Source organism: Podarcis muralis, chromosome 7 (genome assembly GCF_964188315.1).
Source record: "Podarcis muralis chromosome 7, rPodMur119.hap1.1, whole genome shotgun sequence".
Taxonomy (NCBI): domain Eukaryota; kingdom Metazoa; phylum Chordata; class Lepidosauria; order Squamata; family Lacertidae; genus Podarcis; species Podarcis muralis.
The window spans coordinates 85,584,002-85,602,914 of record NC_135661.1 but is presented as its reverse complement, the minus strand read 5'-3'; the positions used below and the strand labels follow the sequence as shown (position 1 = coordinate 85,602,914).

The window sequence follows — 18,913 nt, the reverse complement described above, 5'->3', positions numbered from 1 at the left end:
AGCAAAATGTCTACTCCATCTGCAATATTTTTTATGTATCACCCTAAAAGTCCAGAAAGCTGTATTGGAGTTATTCTGGAAGCAGCAGCATGATAAAGTTTCTCTGGATTTTTTTTTTTTTTGGGGGGGGGGGACAGGGGACAAGGCAGGTGAAACCCAGTCATCCCCTGATTGCAACTACAGAGTCATTCCTGACCTCTGGCTGCAACTTTTTTGTCTCCTTCCATTCTCCCCTCCTCTCCCCCCGGAAGGAAATCAGAGGTGCTTATCCTGCTTGTTTTTATTTAGATCATTTGCACCCTTGTCTTCAACCCTAAAGGCTCCCAGAGTGGCTAACGTACAATCAGAACAAGGTAGTCCCTGCCTGCAGACTTGGAATCTAAAATACGCAGCATGAAAGGAAAAGCGGACAGGGCAGGAAGAGGTGGAAGGGAACCATATGCACCAATTCTTAAATGATGGCTCTATAAAATGATCACCTGGAATGAAAATAAATCCGGGAAAGGAAGCCTCTGCGTGTCAAGATGCGGGTTGGGAACAGGTCAGCTACAACTCACAGTGAACTCTTTAGTCAAAGAAAGAAATCAGCTCAGGCCTAGTGAACACAGCAACTCTTCCCAGTAACTCTTGCCTTCAGTAACTGAAGGTCCCCAACTTCCTACTGCTGTCTAAGGCTCTTCCTCCTCCAGTTCCTTCCCAAGCAATCTGAGTCTCTGCCATCTTGTCTCTCTCTACTCCACCCTCTTCATCCCTCTTCTGGTTGCAGGAGGAGGAGAGGACCTCCTGGCTTCCTCACCAGCCTGCCTCATCTCGGCCTCTCGGCCTCCCTCCTCTCCAGCTTCTGCTTCTGATTCTGAGCTGCTCTCTGCCACAGACTCTCCCAGCTCACTAAACCCTGTTACTTCTTCCTCTTCCAACACATCCTCCTCCCAGTCTGCTCCCTCTCCTCCAATTTCTTGCCACTAATATTCTTTCTGCTGTTGTTTCTGAAATAAATTACGTATATATATAAAATGTTCATAAACCACATGTCCGAAACTCCACAGAAAAAGTCCTGAAACCATTTTGTCTCTCCCAAATTGATCTCAAATATTTCTCTGCAATGTCGAAGGAAAATGGAAAAGCCTCCCCATTGTCTTTTTGCTCACAAATCCTGTCTTAAGGGTATGTCTGTGTATGAATAGGGTGAGCCTGTGGCCTGGCTCAGGAACTAAGTATTTATCATTACAAAAGATAAATAAGATCAGAGGAAAATGGAAAAGCCTCCCCATTGTCTTTTCCTTCACAAATCCTGTCTTAAGGGCACATTTAAGATAAGAATAGGGTGTGAGCCTGTGACCTGGCTCAGGAACTAAGTATTTATCATTTCAAAAGACCGGCCAGGCTCCCCAGGGTATCCAATCAAGTGACCATTAACAGATAACCTGCCAGACAGAAGGTAAACAATGCACTCAGATTTCTGTTGTAGACCACCCCTTTTTGTGAAGTAGGTGTGATGTGTCTGGGGGGGGGGTCTTGAGCTACATCCCTTCTGTGATGTATGTATGATATTTCTGGGGGGTGGTCTTGGACTCCAGGGCAGGCAATTTAAAATGTCTATTTAAGGGGGGGACACACCTTTGTTCGGGGTCCTCCTCCTTTCCTGCGTATGAGGGGAGCACCCTGTTGCAACACTTCAATAAAGATCAAACTTACGAGCTGCTTTGCTTCTCAATATTCTCTGGTTGGCCTCTGTTATTTCCTCCGACTGAAGGAGAACCTGCAAAGGACTCTGTAAGGGCTCTTGTGTCCCCCATAAGGGAATAAGGGCAGATTTTTGTTTATTACATTTCGTACATAAACAATGGTCTTATATCTTTTCTGATTTCTGCTGACATTATTCCTAGCAGAGAGGTCTTTTTCTGAATGTAATAGCTGTAAATTAACACACACACACACCCTTAAACATTTTGTTTTAAAAAACCCAACGTCAATTGCATTTTGTAATCTGTCTTGATTCCCGTCTGGGAACTCGACTGAATAAAGCTTCTCTCTGGCCGGCCGCGCTACTGGGAACTGGGCCCAAAACTTCAGGAATCCCTCCAGGAATAGGGAAGAAAGACCTCACTGTTCCTTGTAAGCTGACTCTACCTGAGTTGACGTGGGAGAGAAATGAAGGCCCCCACCCTTCTCCACCTCCCCAGGCAAGACTTGCTGAGAATTGCCCATTCTGGTTTTATGAGTGCAGCCCAGAACCTGCCCAGGCCATCTTCACCCCACGGAAAGTCATCTGGCATGAAACAAGTTGTCACCTTCCTGCTATTGATATTTCAGTAATGCGGTTGTCGGGAGAGAGAGAGAGACTGCGGATTTCTCTATGCTCGCTGCAAGCCTCTTTCAAACTGGCACTGTTGTCGTCATTCTTTCTTTAAAACTTTTTTTGGGGTGGATTACTCCTGATAAAGGGGTACAGTCATACCTCGGGTTACAGACGCTTTGGTTTGCGTGATTTCAGGTTGCGCCGAACCTGGTACTGCAAAGTGTTAGGTATGGTGCTAAGCCCAGTCTGGTATGGTTTGCTGGTGTGACAGGAATTTTGAGGTCTTAGATATATGTTAAATGTTCATAGGTGTCCCAACCAAGCACGTACATAGATCAGCACAGGAAGTCCGTCCTGAAACCATTTTTGATTCCCAAACTGAAATGTTTTATCTGCAAGGTCAAAGGAAAATGGAAAAGCCTCCCCATTGTCTTTTCCTTCACAAATCCTGTCTTAAGGGCACATTTAAGATAAGAATAGGGTGTGAGCCTGTGACCTGGCCCAGGAACTAAGTATTTATCATTACAAAAGACTGGCCAGGCTCCCCAGCGTATCCAATCAAGTGACCATTAACAGATAACCTGCCAGACAGGAGGTAAACACCTCAGCAGTCAGATTTCTGTTGTAGACCACCCCTTTTTGTGATGTAGGTGTGATGTGTCTGGGGGGTGGTCTTGAGCTACACCCCTTCTGTGATGTATGTATGATGTTTCTGGGGGTGATCTTGGACTCCAGGGCAGGCAATTTAAAATGTCTATTTAAGGGCGGGCACACCTTGGTTCTGGGTCCTCCTCCTCCTGCGTGTGAGGGGAGCACCCTGTTGCAACAGTTCAATAAAGATCAGGCTTATGAGCTGCTTTGCTTCTCAATATTCTCTGGTCGGCCTCTGTTATTTTCTCCGACCGATGGAGAACCTGCAAAGGACTCTATAAGGGCTCTTGTGTCCCCCATAAGGGAATAAGGGCAGATTTCCGTTTATTGCACCAGGCTATCTAGGCAGGCCTGAGCTAAGCTCTGATGCCTCCCATAAATTATACTCTGGATTCTGTGACCTGAATGATTTTTCAAGTCTCGGGGGTGTTTGGGTGGAGAGCTGCCTCTCTGCCTGGTCCCTGTTTGAAGATCTACTGAAGATGAGATGTTGGCATCTTAATGGTCTGGTTTAGTCTGGTCCCAATCCTGTGTGGACAGAGGATCATCTTTCTTTGGGTGGCTGGTTTTGATCGCCTGCATTCCACAGTGCCGTTCCCCTGAGCTTCATCACTCTCAGGTAACACCCACCCATTCTGTCTGCTGACTGATCAACCCAGGAGCCTCCCTTTCCAAAGAGAGGTTAAGATGGTACAAAATGCCAGCCCAATGACACACCATTGTAGGTAGTAACCCCCAGTCCTTTGTTTCATTTACATTATCCGCCTTCATTCCATCATTCCGCCCCAAGTAGCACCAAAGGCAAGAGTCGACACAACCAGGTTGGGTTGTTTCAACCTGAGACAATACAGCACAGGTTACAAGCATCCCATTCAGAGTTTCGCCTTCGTGACGGATGCGAGAGGTGAGCAGCGGATGAAGGAAGAGAGGCCACAGCCTGCCTGATATGAGCAACCACTTTGGCCAACCCTTCATCCTCCCTCCCTCTGGATGGGTGTTGAGCGTTAGGAATTGGGATCCCACGAAACTCAGAATCGCGGCCAACTCCCTGTTTCTTGGAGATGCCGATTTAGGAGTAAAGCCTTGCCTTCTGCCCTGCTCGCAGGTGCTTTTAATGTTGTTGTTTAGTCGTTTAGTCGTGTCTGACTCTTCGTGACCCCCTGGACCAGAGCAATCCAGGCACTCCTGTCTTCCCTTGCCTCCCGCAGTTTGGTCAGACTCATGCTGGTAGCTTCAAGAACACTGTCCCGCCATCTCGTCCTCTCTCGTCCCCTTCTCCTTGTGCCCTCCATCTTTCCCAACATCAGGGTCTTTTCCAGGGAGTCTTCTCTTCTCATGAGGTGGCCAAAGTCTTGGAGCCTCAGCTTCACGATCTGTCCTTCCAGTGAGCACTCAGAGCTGATTTCCTTCAGAATGGATAGGTCTGATCTTCTTGCCATCCATGGGACTCTCAAGAGTCTCCTCCAGCACCATAATTCAAAAGCATCAATTCTTCAGCGATCAGCCTTCTTTACGGTCCAGCTCTCACTTCCATAAATCACTACTGGGAAACCCATAGCTTTAACTATACGGGCCTTTGTTGGCAAGGTGATGTCTCTGCTTTTAAGATGCTGTCTAGGTTTATCATCGCTTTTCTCCTTTTTATTGGGAGAAAAGCAAACAATATACCTGCCAACATTTCTCCGATGAAAATATGGATGTCCTGTTCCATAATAATAATAGTAATAATTTCATTGTTTATACTCCGCCCATCTGACTGGGTTGCCTGAGCAGCTTCCAATATATATAAAAACATAATAAAGCATTAAAGAAAACTTGCCTATACAGAGCTGCCTTCAGATGTCATCTAAAGGTTGTATTGTTACCTATCTCCTTGGCTTCGAGGCCGCATAGCTCCAACATTTCTCCAATGAAAATAGAGACGTCCTAAGGAAAAGCGGGGCATTCCGGGATCAAATCAGAAACCGGGACTGCTTCTGTAAATCTGGGGCTGTACCTGGAAAATAGGGACACTTGTAGGGTCTGCAACAGAAATGGGTTTTTAAAATAATAATAAAATAAAATAAACTCTACACTCTAGAGTATAATCTTCTTATCAGCTTCAGGGCCACTCTGCAGATAAGAAGATGTGGAAAGGGCAAGCAAATCAGTATTTCTCAAACTTGAGTCTCCAGCTGTTTTTGACTACAACTCCCATCATTCCTTACCACTACTGCTGCTAGCTAGGGATGATGGGAGTTGTAGTCCAAAAAACAGCTGGAAACCCAGGTTTGGGAAACGCTGGAAGCTAGAGCATTCGAAAGCCGCTGCTCCAACCATTCAACCCCACTTCTGTAGAAGCTGGCTTCCTGCTCCCAGTGGGAGAAATAAAAAAGTTTGAGAACCCCCTGCATTGATGGATGGAGAAATCCCAGCCAACATCTAAACACACACACACCTCTGGAATGTTCAGCATCTTGGCGGACAGGAAAGGCGAGGGCTTGACCCTGGCTGGACCACTAAGTGGAAAACAAAATGGGGAGGGAGGGGGAGAAGAATAGCCAAGAAAAAATGTTGGAATTGCAAACAGCAAGGATTTGCCGCTGGGGGTGGGGGCGGGGAGGGAGAGAACCCACAGCCAAGTTTGGAACGGCCCGAAATGTGTTCATTTGGTCAGCGGCCAAATCCCCAGTCCCTCCTGGAGAATCTCCACATCTGGAGACGGCCTTTATATGGCCGCCTAATGGAAGTCGCCTTCCCCCTTTTCGCAAGCTGCAGAAATCGCAGCCGCAGCCGCGTCGACAGGCCAGACAGTCTTGGCCTGCGTAAAACGGGCGGTGGGGTTGGGGAAACAGCTCCGTGTGATCTGCAGCCATCTGGCTGTCGGCAGCGAGTGCCTTTCCAGACAGGCTGCGCTCACGCAGATCCAGGTGAGACCACCTGAGCTTTGGGCGCAATGGCCTCCAAACCGTGCGCTAGACCCTTTGTGCAAGGGGATCCCATGGAGGTAGCCTAGTGGGTCTCTTGCCTGTCTTTTTACCCCATCAACGCTTGGAAGAACCCCCCCCATCAATTCTTGGTGGAACTTTTTTTTTTTTTCCCCACCCATAAAGGTAAAGGTAAAGGACCCCTGACCATTAAGTCCAGTCGCAAACGACTCTGGGGTTGCAGCGCACATCTTGCTCTACTGGCCAAGGGAGCCAACGTTTGTCCGCAGACAGTTTTTCCAGCATGTGGCCAGCATGACTAAGCCGCTTCTGGCAAAACCAGAGCAGCGCACAGAAACACTGTTTACCTTCCCGCCGGAGTGGTACCTATTTATCTACTTGCACTTTTTGTCGTGCTTTCGAACTGCTAGGTTGGCAGGAGCAGGGACCGAGCAACGGGAGCTCACCCCATCGCGGGGATTCGAACCACCGACCTTCCGATCGGCAAGCCCTAGGCTCAGTGGTTTAGACCACAGCGCCACCCACGCCCCATAACCATCCCCAAAAGAATAGTGCCGAATACGAGGGGTTCTTCAGTTTTAGTCTCACAACAACAACCCTGTGAGGAAGGTCGTTCTGACAGATAGTTACTTGCCCAAAAGTAACCCACTGACTTTCTTTTTTCCTTTTGGATAATTGTTTTATTTGATTCTTAAAAAGTAGAAACATGTAACAAAAAGCAATTTCGAATCCAAATATCGAGATTACGCTGAATCTCCTGGCTCCCCCCCCCCCCCAATCCCTTTCATGGGTCCTAATGATAGTATTTACAACTGCATATCAATACCTGTCCAAATTTTTATCCTTCCAAGTACTTTCTGTTACTTTACAAGTGTGGTTAAAATCCTGCTAATGTTTTAACCTGCTTACAGTGGTCTCATAAATAAATTATAAACTTTCCCCATTCGTTCTTAAAGTTCTTGTCTTCTTGATTTCTGAGCTTCCCAGTTAATTTTGCCATTTCGGAATAGTCCATCAACTTGGTTTGCCATCCTTCTCTGGTCGGGGTTGTCTCTTCCTTCCACCTCTGAGCTAATAGCATCCATGCAGCTGTTGTGGCATACATAAACAATCTTTTCTGGTCCTTTGGTATCTCAATACCTATAATTCCTAATAAAAATGCTTCTGATTTTTTAGCAAAAGTTATTTTAAACATTTTTTTTATTTCATTATATATCATCTCCCAGATTTTTTTTTGTTTCTTTACATGTCCACCACATATGATAAAAGGTATCAGCTGCTGAGAGGGATGCTGGTGACGCTGTGGTTTAAACCATAGAGCCTAGGGCTTGCCAATCAGAAGGTCGGCAGTTCGAATCCCTGCGACGGGGTGAGCTCCTGTTGCTCAGTCCCTGCTCCTGCCAGCCTAGCAGTTCCAAAGCACGTCAAAGTGCAAGTAGATAAAAAGGTACCACTCCGATGGGAAGGTAAACGGCTTTTCCATGCGCTGCTCTGGTTTGCCAGAAGCGGCTTAGTCATGCTGGCCACATGACCCAGAAGCTGTACACCGGCTCCCTTGGCCAGTAAAGCGAGATGAGCACCGCAACCCCAGAGTCGTCCGCAACTAGACCTAATGGTCAGGGGTCCCTTTACCTTTTACACACAACATTGCATGTTGTACACACGCACCTTAACTTTGGCACACAATCTGTGTTACTCTGAGGCAGTGTTTTGAGATGATGTCCTTTTCGTGATGAGGGTGCTCCAATCCCCCCCTGACCCAGGAACGCTGCAAAGAAGGTTTCTAATGCAGGTTTAATTCGTCCAGGTCTGAGCTGCTTGCTGCTCCTTGCAGATGTGATCATGACTACTAGACGCCTGGGTCCCTGGGCAGCTATCCCTGTGCTCCCTTGCGGGTCTGTCCAAGGGATTGTGTGACTACGCAAAATGGAATGCACAGCGAAGGAATGTGCTGCTGAAGGCCTGAACTTCTGTGCAGGTGGACGGAACTAATTGGTTCCTATTGCGGGACTTTCTGCACCGGCTTCCTATTTTGGAATGTCTCCTGGGGGCACTCAGCTTACTGCTGGATGTGTCAGTGGTAGTTTAGAATCGTTTCCGCACATATTTAGAACATGTGCAAATGTTCGCTGGATAAAGCTAGTTGGCTTTTCCAGGAAGCAGGCAGAGAAACGCTTTGTGTGTATTTTTTGTCCTCTCTCATAAAACTGGAACTTGGGACCATCTGATGAAGCTGAATGTTGAAGAATTCAGTGCCGATGAAATCAAGCGAACCTTTTTCGGAAGCCGAACATCTAACGTGGCTTCCGCTTGAGTGCAGCCAATCGGAAGTTGCACCTTGGTTTTCGAACCGTTTCAGGAGTCAGACTCCTGGAACAGATTAAGTTTGAGAACCAAGGTACCGCTGTATATTAATGTATGGTAATGTAACAGTAGAGGGACGTGGGTGGTGCTGTGTTTTAAACCACAAAGCCTAGGGCTTGCCGATCAGAAGGTCGGCAGTTCGAATCCCCGCGACAGGGTGAGCTCCTGTTGCTCAGTCCCTGCTCCTCCCAACCTAGCAGTTCGAAAGCACAAAGTGCAAGTAGATAAATACCGTATTTTTCGCTCTATAACACGCACCCAACCATAACACGCACGTAGTTTTTAGAGGAGGAAAATCCGTAGGCATGCCACCCGTAGGCATTCCCTCCATAACACGCACAGACATTTCCCCTTACTTTTTAGGAGGAAAAAAGTGAGTGTTATGGTGCCAAAAATACGGTAGGTACCGCTCCAGTGGGAAGGTAAACAGCGTTTCCGTGCGCTGCTCTGGTTTTGCCAGAAGTGGCTTAGTCATGCTGGCCACATGACCCGGAAGCTGTACGCCGGCTCCCTCGGGCAATAAAGCAAGATAAGTGCTGCAACCCCAGAGTCATCAGCGACTGGACCTAACGGTCAGGGGTCCCTTTACCTTTAATGTAACAGTACTTTTTCCCTCCATTCTCACTCACTCTTGTCTTCCTCCCCCTCCCATCTTTTTATAAATGAAATTTTTTAAATAGAATATTTATAATAATATAGGTAGAAGAGCAGTGTCAGAATAAAAAGCTGTCCATGGCTCTCATCCTGGATTGTCATGATCAGTCACGCTGTGGGATAGAGGATTTGACCACATCCTTTCGTGGCGCAAAACTGAGGTTACTGTTTAGGGAACCTACCATAGACACAAAACTGAGGTTACAGTTTAGGGAACCTGTGGTTAAAAAAAATCTGCTTTTTTCTGCTGGTGACCTGTTGCTTCTTCTTCTGCTGCTGCCTAGAACTTGTTGGAACGAGACACTTTTCTTGTGCAAAGGGCAGCTAATTTCTCTTTCCAAACCCAGGGCCATAGGATCTCCTCGGGTGGTTGGAGACAAGAACTACATTGATGCAAGAAGGGTTTGCCTTCAAGTAGCCTTTTTATTTCGAGTAATGCAGGCCCTGCGTATCGGACAAAGGAAGCACCTTTCTATCAAATCAGACTGTCTAACTCAACGTTGTCTTGGGTGGCGAATCTTTTCCCGACTGGGGGCTGCATTCTAGGGAACCTTCTGGGAACCACATTCCCATTGGCTGAGTGGTGTCAAAAATGGGCAGAGCAACACACATAAATGTTACTTTTGCACTGTAGGCCATAGCTGTCAACTTACAGATTTGAAAATAAGGGACCAGAAACCTCGAAAATAAGGGATCAGCAGCCAAAATAAGGGATTTTCAAAGCACGGGTATGTTCGACTTCTGAGCCCCTCCAAGCCAAAGGCAGAAAGCCCAGCCAGCAGCCAAACGAAGCCTCAAGCGGTGGTTCCCACAGCGCAGCAACCCGGCAAAGGGGATGCAGCAAGGAAAACCATCATCACCTCTCTGCTGGGAAGCGCTGAGCAAAGGCAAGTCCCCAGGCAACGCGGCTAATTTGATGGGCACAAGGCATGCAAGCTCCACCCCCCAGTCGTTCTTAGACTCCTTATTGGGTGAGCAACGCAGCCAAGCAACACAGTTGGAGCCTCCCTCCTCCCTGGCCAGCAGGGAGGGAGGGAGAGGAGCTGCTTCCTTTGAAAGGAAATTTAAGGGACATCCTCAATAAGGGACAGCAGCGGGACACAGCGCTGGGATAAGGGACTTTCCCGCCAAATAAGGGACGCTTGACAGCTATGCTGAAGGCTAGTTTCTGCAAATGCTCACATGCCCCTGTCTTTTCTATGTCCAGACAAGCAGGGGGCATGATCAGGGTTCCAGGGCACATTTCAGTCAGGCGAAAAACACTTGGGGTGCAAAGCAGGTCCTTTAGGAGGAGTTCCAAGGGCCACGTAAAGAGATATGGGGGCCACATTAGGCCCCCAGGTCCGAGGCTCCCTGACTATTCTCTATCTATCTATCTATCTATCTATCTATCTATCTATCTATCATCTACCTATCTATTCTCACTGGCAGTGGCTTTCCAGGGTCTCCAGGTTCTTTCTATCACTTTCATAGAATTGTAGGGTTGGGAGGGATCACAAGGTCATCTAGTTCAACCCCAGTCCAACTTTGTACTTGATTGTTTTTAAACTGGGGATCCAGCTGGATTAAATGTTGGACCTTCCCTCATGCAAAGCGCAGGCTCTGCCCCAGTTACGTTTCCTTCTGAGGCCATCACCCACACCATACATTTAAAGCGCTATGATACCGCTTTAAACAGCCATGGCTTTCCCCCAAAGAATGATGGGAGATGTAGTTCATGAAAGGTGCCAAGGGCTGTTAGGAGACCCCTCATTCCCCTGCACAGAACTATAATTCCCAGAGCAGTTTAACCATCAGTCCCTCTTTGCAGGGACCTTTGGGAATTGTAGTTTGTTGAGGGGAATAGGGGGCCTCCTCACAACTTTCAGTGCCCTCCACAAACTACAGCTCCCAGAATTCTTTTGGTGGAAGACAGCTTAAAAGTCTTTTCATAGCGGTTTCAATTTATGTTGTGTACATATATTATTTTCAATGCACGTTGGCATTACTGAGATGCAGGAAAACTGAGAATCTCCAAGCAATTTATCTGCAGGAAAAGACGGTGCCCTCCTGCCTCCTCAAGAGCCCAAACTAGGATGTTAAAATAAATCACTATTGATTATTATTTGTGCAAGGTGTGGCTGTTTGCAGGGAAAAGACATTTAAAATTCGATTATATTGATATTTGAGTGCAGGCAACGGTTTTCCAGCCAATGTGGTGTGGACATTATAGATTTAATGATGTTATCTTGTTGCTGTGTTGGACAACATTAATAGGTACTAATTTAATACCCACGACATGGCATATTAATTAAGCTCACTTCATGAATATTAACAACCCCGTGGTGCTTAAACGTTATCTGTTTATAATTAACGTCTTTAATTTAGAATGCTTTTTAATGAGGCGCTGCCGCTATTGCGGGGAAAAAAAGTAGTATTAATCATACAGAACACGTATGATATAATAAAACCGCCCATGAACGTAAGAGGCTGATTTGGGCGCGATTTCCCTGAGGTGAGGGAAGGTGGAGCCGAGCCCACTCGCGCATGCGCGCCGAGATGAAAACCCAACCCTTGCCGCTCCTCTGAGCGACAGAAGCGCGAGGGCCGAGCAGAGGGCGGAGCGTAGAAGAGCCAATCGGGCGGCTGGGTGGGTGTGGCCACCCAACGCGCGTGCGCAAAGCCCTCCCGAGCGGCCGCTCTTTTAAATCAGAAAGGAGTGGGCGGGTCCCGCTTTTGTTTTTGTTGTGATTGTGGGCGGGTCCTTGCTGGGTTTGCCACCGCCCCGCCCTCTTCATAAAGAAAAACCCTTGCAGGGATGCGCATGAGCTCCGTGCTAGAGGGGGGCGTGTCGGAGAGGGCGGCCGTGCGCAGGCGCAGCGGGCTCCTCTGGGCAGCGGCGGCGCCCGCGCGTCGTCAGTTGGGTCAGTGCCGCCGCCTCGCACGGAGCTGGGCGCTCCTTCTCCCTCACACGGCAGCCGCTCGCTCCGCGCCGAAGCTCCCCCGCGCCCCGAAGCGGATAGTATGGTGGATTACCACGCTGCCGGGCAACCCTCTTATCAGTACGGCGGCAACGGGCCGGGCATCGGCGACTACATGGCTCAAGAGGACGACTGGGACCGGGACCTCCTGCTCGACCCAGCCTGGGAGAAGCAGCAGCGCAAGGTGAGCCCGGAGGAGGCGCCTCCCCGCTTCCCTCCGCAGCTGCGGAGAAACAGCCTTGAAAACGGGAAAAGAGAGGGGCGAGGGTTCCTCTGGGCATGGGCAGAGTGCCGCTCCCTTGGCCCCTTCTCTCTATCTCTTGCCACAGGGCTGGGGGGAGAACCTTAAAAACAAATAAAGAGAGGCGAGGGTTCCTCTGGGCATGGGCAGAGTGCCGCTCCCTTGGCCCCTTCTCTCTCTCTCTCTTGCCTCAGGGCTGGGGGGAGAACCTTAAAAACAAATAAAGAGAGGCGAGGGTTCCTCTGGGCATGGGCAGAGTGCCGCTCCCTTGGGCCTCTTCTCTCTCCTTTACCTTAGGACTGGAATTATTATTATTATTATTATTATTATTATTATTATTATTATTATTATTAGGTGGTCTCATGCACTCCCTCGTCGTCCCCGGGGGCTCGTGTGTGTGCGCCCGCGTGCGCGTGTCTGTGTGAATCCGTGCAAGTTTAATTTTTTTAAACGGGAAAAAACTAAAGCTCCAGAAAAGGAGGTCGCGGGTGGGGGGGGGGGGAGAAGAAGCTTGCAAGTCTTGAGTTAGGAGAAGGTGGCGCGATCCCGAGTGGGGTTTTTTCCCGCAGGTGGTGGTTCTTCCCCGCGTTGGGCGAGCAAAAAATAAAATTGTTTCCGAGGGTGGGGTAGGAATGGGGATCGGGAAAGAGGCTTCCACGGCCTGGCCTGGAGCAGCGATCTTCAGCCTTTGCAAGACACCAGGAGATCCGCCTTTAACCCGAGCATGCATTTTGGGGGAGCCATTGCTCCACCTTCCTTGACATAGCTTTGCATGGTGGCAGCGCTCCTGTTGTGGCTTAGAGAAGGTAGAAGTGTGAAAGGTTTGCGGGGGGAGTCCGAGGTAAGAGATTGGGGGGACCAGTAGGTTTTGATGGGGTGTGCTGGGATCAGCGGTGGAGGGAGCAGCAAGCAAGATTACACACTGGAGGGCATCTATATAATAACAACGCCAATAGTAATTATTATTTGCGGCTTACCACTTTGCTCTGGCCTTGAGGAACTTACCTTTCTCCACCTTTCCCTTCTGTTCCTCCCCTGCCTGTCTTCCTTTTTAGTTTGTGTAGCCCTGGCGGTAGGGCCAGTCTGGTGTGTGTGTGTGTGTGTGTGTGTGTGTGTTTTAATTGCCCTGAGCTGCTTTGGGAGACAATGGCTGTCTGCGTGTTATTTATTGTAATCTCGCTTTCCAAAGTGCACCAGGTGTTGTACAGATAATAAAAATAAAAAAATGCACTTAGCTCTGAGTCCTGTGTGAGCTTTTGGCTGCGTGTGCCCTAAAGGGAGAGGCGTTCCTTTGCGGGTGGGGGGGATAATATGGTGGGGAGAGGGGTTTTCAGTGCCCTGGATCTTGGCTCTCAAGGGTGTGTGATAATGCTGTGATGTGAGGGTTGGAGGAGGCAGAGAGGGGTACATTTGGGGTGCAGGGGTTCCTTGCCAGTGGGGTGATGGTGGACAAAGGGCAGCCCTGGGTGGGGATAGGATCCCGAACGTAGACTGTGATAGGGATACAGAGAGCCCATGCTTACCCTGGTCTGCCAAACAGTGGTTCTGAATCTGGATTCGGTCAGTGGATCCTGGGGGTGGAAGTGAAATTGCATGATCTAGGAATATGACAAAGCACACCAAAGGTAAGGTGTAAGGGGAAGCTAGATTGTCAGAGGGCCTGTTTTGCCCTGGGCAGTCTTAGATGTGTATAGTTCTGTGCAGGTCTACTCTGAAGCAATCCATTGAGACTTTCCCCCTGCTGCAGGACTGTAGTCGCCTTGTATCAAGCAGCATGTGGAGGGTTGTGGGTGGCAGCTAGGTGTTACTGGGCTGAGACTTCTGGGTTTGTTGGCTTAGGGGTCTGGCAGTGTGCTTCGTGAGGTGTGGGTTCTGGACAGGAGAAACCCAGGGGCTGCATTTTGGGGGGCACAAATTCAGAAGGGGCAAAGAGTTGGCTAGGGGCTGGAAATGAATAGGGCACCAGCACGTGCTGATCCTGGTTCTGATGACGTGGAGGAGGTTATTTCGCGGGGATACCTTTCTATTTCATGTTGGGGTGGCAGTGGCAGAGTTCTTGGGAGGAGAGCAGGGAGCGAAATGTTGGCCGGGGTGGTGGTGAGGTCTGTGGGGTGCTGCTGCCTGCGATGGAGAGTTGGGAGGGCAGGTGTGGGCCTAGAGAAGAGGGCACACCTGATGCAGCTTAGTCACTGTTCAGGGTGGCTGGAGTTTGCTTATGGAAATGTTGATGGAGGTGTGTGGGGGGGGGTGAGCAGGGAGTGGTAGGAAGAGGAGGAGAGGCAGTGCTGGGTGGGGCAGCTTAACTTGCCTGGTGAAGAGCACGTGTTGCCAGCCATCCCTCTCCCAGCATTCTCCCTTGATTGATTCATCCTGCAGAGGGGGATGGGGAAGAGCCGCTGGAAGGAATGACTGCTGCTTCCCGGCCCCCCCCCCCCGCCCCCAATCCCTCTTCCCTCCTCAGCTGCTGGGGAAGCGTTTTTTAATTACAAACTGGCTCAGCCACAGAAAACCCCCCTGGGAGATCTGGGCTGCTCAGTTAGCATCCCCATACATCACACACCATTTTTATGGGTGATGCGTATGTTCTCTTCCCTTGGAGCACTTCTCTCCCCGCACCCCAGACTGGGGTGGCTTGGCCATTAAATGCTGAGAAAGAAGGGGAACTTCTACCTTGTATACGGGTTTTCCACCCACTGCCCCCTTTCTCTCGCTCCCCGCCTCCATCCTAATGTGTCTGGACTTTATTAGATTGAAAGCCTGCGGCCAAGGACTGTTCTTTTCCAAAAAATGTGCAGCATTTAGACATTTTAGGGCCTTCATAAATTAATGACAATAGCGCAAACATTTGCTGCCTCGGGCATTGCTCATAGATGGTTGGTAAATTTAATTCCCCTGCCCCCCTGTAGTTAAAAGCCACTTCATTGCGTGGTTTTATTGGACAAGTCCAACAAGTCCAGCCCTCGAAAGCCAGGCCTTCAGTTTCCCCTGCTCTTGTTAGCCAGCTCCCTGAGGTCAGCTGTCATGTCCAGTAGCACTGACTTGCATTGATTGTGCCAGCCCCCACCCCACCCCGTCATACTGGGCTGCCAGGGTTTCTGCTCTCATATCTGTGGCTTGTGATGTGGAAATAGTCGTAGGGGCAGACTGAATTCCCAAGCTGCCTGGGCTGTTTAAACTGTAGCAAATCCCTCTGCAGTTTGCTCAGTGTTAAAGCCATGTGCTTTGTGTGTGGCAAAGGCTTACATTAACAGACAGCCTCGTTTATTGCTTTACGTATCCTCCCCACCACCACCTTGTGCCTCTCAGATCTGAGAAGCGCACGCGTGTGCACAATGTCTACAACCTCTGTCAATTGCATAGTACTGTATGTGTGTTTCAATCGCAGGAGTAGCTAACGTGTGTCCAGACCACTCGCCATGCTGGCTGGAGTTGAAAGAAGTCTGTTGTCTTCCAGCATAGTTGCTCCTGTTTTAGAGAATAAAGTCTGCTGCATCTGGGAGACAAGAGTTGGGAACTTGGGTGTATTTGGTTCTGCTGTTTCCACGATGCTCTTGTCCCGGCATCCCCTCCTTTTACAATAATACTAACCTACCTTACAGGGTCGTTGTAAGCATTGCTAGAACGAATGTGTGCTAATACTCCAGAAGCACTTTACTGTATATAATATCATTTACTGTTACAATTATTGGGAGGGAATACACAAGGGTGCTTTCTAAAAAGCCGTATCTTTACACCGATCAATAGCAGCTGTGTGGCGATTTCATTTTCCAATAACCTCTTTTTTTTTTTTTACCGGACTTAACCCTCAAGCTTCTGGTCCAGCCTTCCTCCTTCCAAGCTGCAGTGGCCAGCGTCCCTCACTTTTGTCTTCAACCTCAAGTCATGTAGAATTTCTGTTATAAAATCCTAGTTACCTTGTTGAGTGCTAGAAGGGGGAAATCTCCCCCTCTTTCCCCGCCAGTCCCCAGCGCCTGCGAAATTACTCCAAGACTTTGGAAGAATATCCTGGCTGTTGCGGACGTTGTGTTTGTATCGTCCAGCAGAGCATTTGTGCTCTGGATTTGAATGGCAAGCGGTGGTGGGCCATCTGCTATTTAGTTTAATTATCTTAATTGCACGCTGTCTTAAGGCTCAGCTAAGAACAGCGGAGCCAAATTCAAGGAGGCATGGGACTCTGTACCGGCTCTGAGTTGGCAGGAGGAAAGTCCTTGCGGGAATATTTTTTTTCTGAATAGAATGAGCATGTGTTGCTCAAATACATGTAACAAGCCTTCAAGACCCTCCCTGCATGCTCCACTCCTCAGACTCCCCTCCCTCCCCTCCAAAATATCTGTGCTGAAATCAAGATACCAGAGGAGTAGTAGCCACTAGACTTAATGGCACGGCTTGCTGTGTGAGAGCCAAGCTCAGCGCTGCTAATGACTTTCCCATGTTCTCTGGCATAGCTGCGGCCTGGAGGGAATGTATATGTGTCTTTCCGAAAGCCTGTTCACGTAACAGTTGCTGGGGGAGGAAAAGGTGCGGCCTCTTAAACGCTGAGCGGTAGCATCGTGCTCCTCCCACTACACCTGGCGACACAGGCTTTGAATCAACTTTGTCACTGTGACGTTGCACCTGAGCTATTTTTATGGGGCAGGCGCAGCCAAGAGCAAAGCGGGCCAGGCAGCATATGGCTTCCACGCCAGAGGAAGGGCTTTCAAGGTGTCGTCGCACAGATGATCTATTCCTTTCTCCGCCTTCTTTCCCTCCCCAGAATGGAAAACTTAGGTTGAAATTTGCACACGTTCAGCTGTACACACTTGGCAAATGAAAAAAGAAAGTTGAAAAATAAAATAAAATGGAGGCAGAAAGGGGGTGGGAGTCTGGGAAATTTTTTTCCATTCTCCCACCTGCCAATGGGTTTTGATCATAAAGGATTTGGGCTTTAGGTGCGATCCCTGGAATATAACCCCCGCGTCAGTTGCAGGTTTATTGTACAGTGGTGCCTCGCAAGACGAAATTAATTCGTTCCGCGAGTTTTGTCGCCTTGCGATTTTTTTCATCTTGTGAAGCACGGTGTCGGAAAAGTTTCGGAAAAGCTTCAAAAACCACCAAAGTCTTCAAAAACCTCAAAAAAGGCTACCACACCGCGTGCTATGAGTTGCTCCTCGAAGTCAAGTCGCAACTGTGTTAACGATGTTAAGAAAAAGGAAACAAACTTGCAAGACGTTTCCGTCTTGCGAAGCAAGCCCATAGGGAAATTCGTCTTGCGAAGCAGCTCAAAAAACAAAAAACCCTTTCGTCTTGTGGGTTTTTTGTCTTGCGAGGCATTCGTCTTGCGAGGTACCACTGTAATTTATTCCTCTGTGGTACCATTTCAGGCTGAAAATTGATGGGTTGAGTTTCATGTTGGAATGCTTGTTCGCAGGAAATTCCCCTTGCACATTTTTTAAAAAAACATGCATGTAGGGGTGTTGTATGGAGGCTTGGCTATGAAAACTTGATATGTTAGTTTGCTTCATGCAAAGGGCTTTCAAGACATGTGTCCCCACCCTTTACTCACCTGCAGTCCAAAGTGCTGCACTGCAGCATTCTGATACTTGTATAAATGAGCTCTCTTTTCCCCTCCTCCAATAAGCTGGTGCCTTGAACTACAACTCCCATCAGCTGTGCTGCCTGGTGCTATTGGTAGCAGTTGTTGTCCGGAACATCAGGGCACCAGGTATGAACTGGGGGAAACCGATATGAGCTGCTCCTCTCTTTGTTTTTCCGAGGAAATTCTCAACAAGCAACTGAGCCATAATAGCCTTCTCCCTCCCATCCTTGGTCTGGGACAGATTAAAGAAGAAGGGGTGCGTTGGATCTGTTGCCACACTCAGGCCATGCTCAGAGCTTGGAATGTCAGCAAGGAGCCCAAGCATTTGCATAGGAGTTTGTTTATTATCCTCATATTGCAGGTTGGAGGAGCGGGGTGGGGGGTAGTTTGTCTAAGGCCCTGCAGTGAGGTACAAGCTGGGCTGGGCTTTGAACTGGAGAGATCCTGACTCGTAGTCCCTCTGCGGCTTTCCGTCCGCCTCTCCTGAGCCTTTCCGCCCGGCCGAGGCTCCTTGGCGACTTCCTGAATTGCCCTGACGTGAGCAAACCGAGCCTCCCCTTTGTGAACCGGATGCGCAGTTAGGTAGCCATCTGGAATCGATTGTCCATAGCCATTTCAGTCCTGCTGGGCTGTAGCTCTGCACCATGTTGCTCCCGGGCCCCGAACTCTTGTTCAAACATTGTTATGGCAAAAGTGTTTGGCCAGAGAGACTCCTACTGCTTCTGTGCTGATCGCACTTTGATAAACATCCTTTAAGTCACATTCTCAACCAAAGCTCAGATTTCTTCTGTTAAAAAAACAGCAACAACAACCAAAACTGCTCTGGTTGTGTGCTTGGAAGTGGAAAATCTGACTTTCTTTCCTCATTTGGCTGAAAGATGGGGGAACGTCAAGCTTGTAATGGTCACTTTTACCCCAAATGCAGAGGAAACTGGTTATTCCACCCCCCCCCCCCACAAGATGACAATTTTACTTTTTTTTTTACAGGTCCCAAACTTAGAGGTTTAGCTGTATTTGAGATTTGGAGATTACTTTGGAAGCAAAAGGTGCATGATGCGTTCTGCTGCAAATTCTGGGTTATGTTGCTTTTTCCAGTGACAAACGGGCACCTTTCTTAGGGCAGCATGAAAGAGCGACCTGGGAATGCCGAGTCCACGAAGGTCGAGGACGGGTGTGCGTCGCCACCCTATCAATTTCTGTACGTCAAACACTAGTGCCAATATTTGAACAGCGGGTGACATT

General features: G+C 48.7%; 1 protein-coding gene across 6 annotated transcripts in view; it reads left to right on the top strand.

The window, feature by feature from the left end:
* Positions 1-11,780: 11,780 nt before the first annotated feature.
* The window catches only part of ACTN4 (actinin alpha 4), a 136,499-nt gene continuing 129,366 nt past the window's right edge, over positions 11,781-18,913 (top strand). For all 6 annotated transcript variants that reach the window (XM_028742070.2, XM_028742068.2, XM_028742066.2 and 3 more), the window contains exon 1: positions 11,781-12,039. In XM_028742070.2, coding sequence (XP_028597903.1) covers positions 11,899-12,039 — 141 coding nt within the window. In that variant the 5' untranslated portion in view covers positions 11,781-11,898. The remainder of the gene's footprint in view (positions 12,040-18,913) is intronic.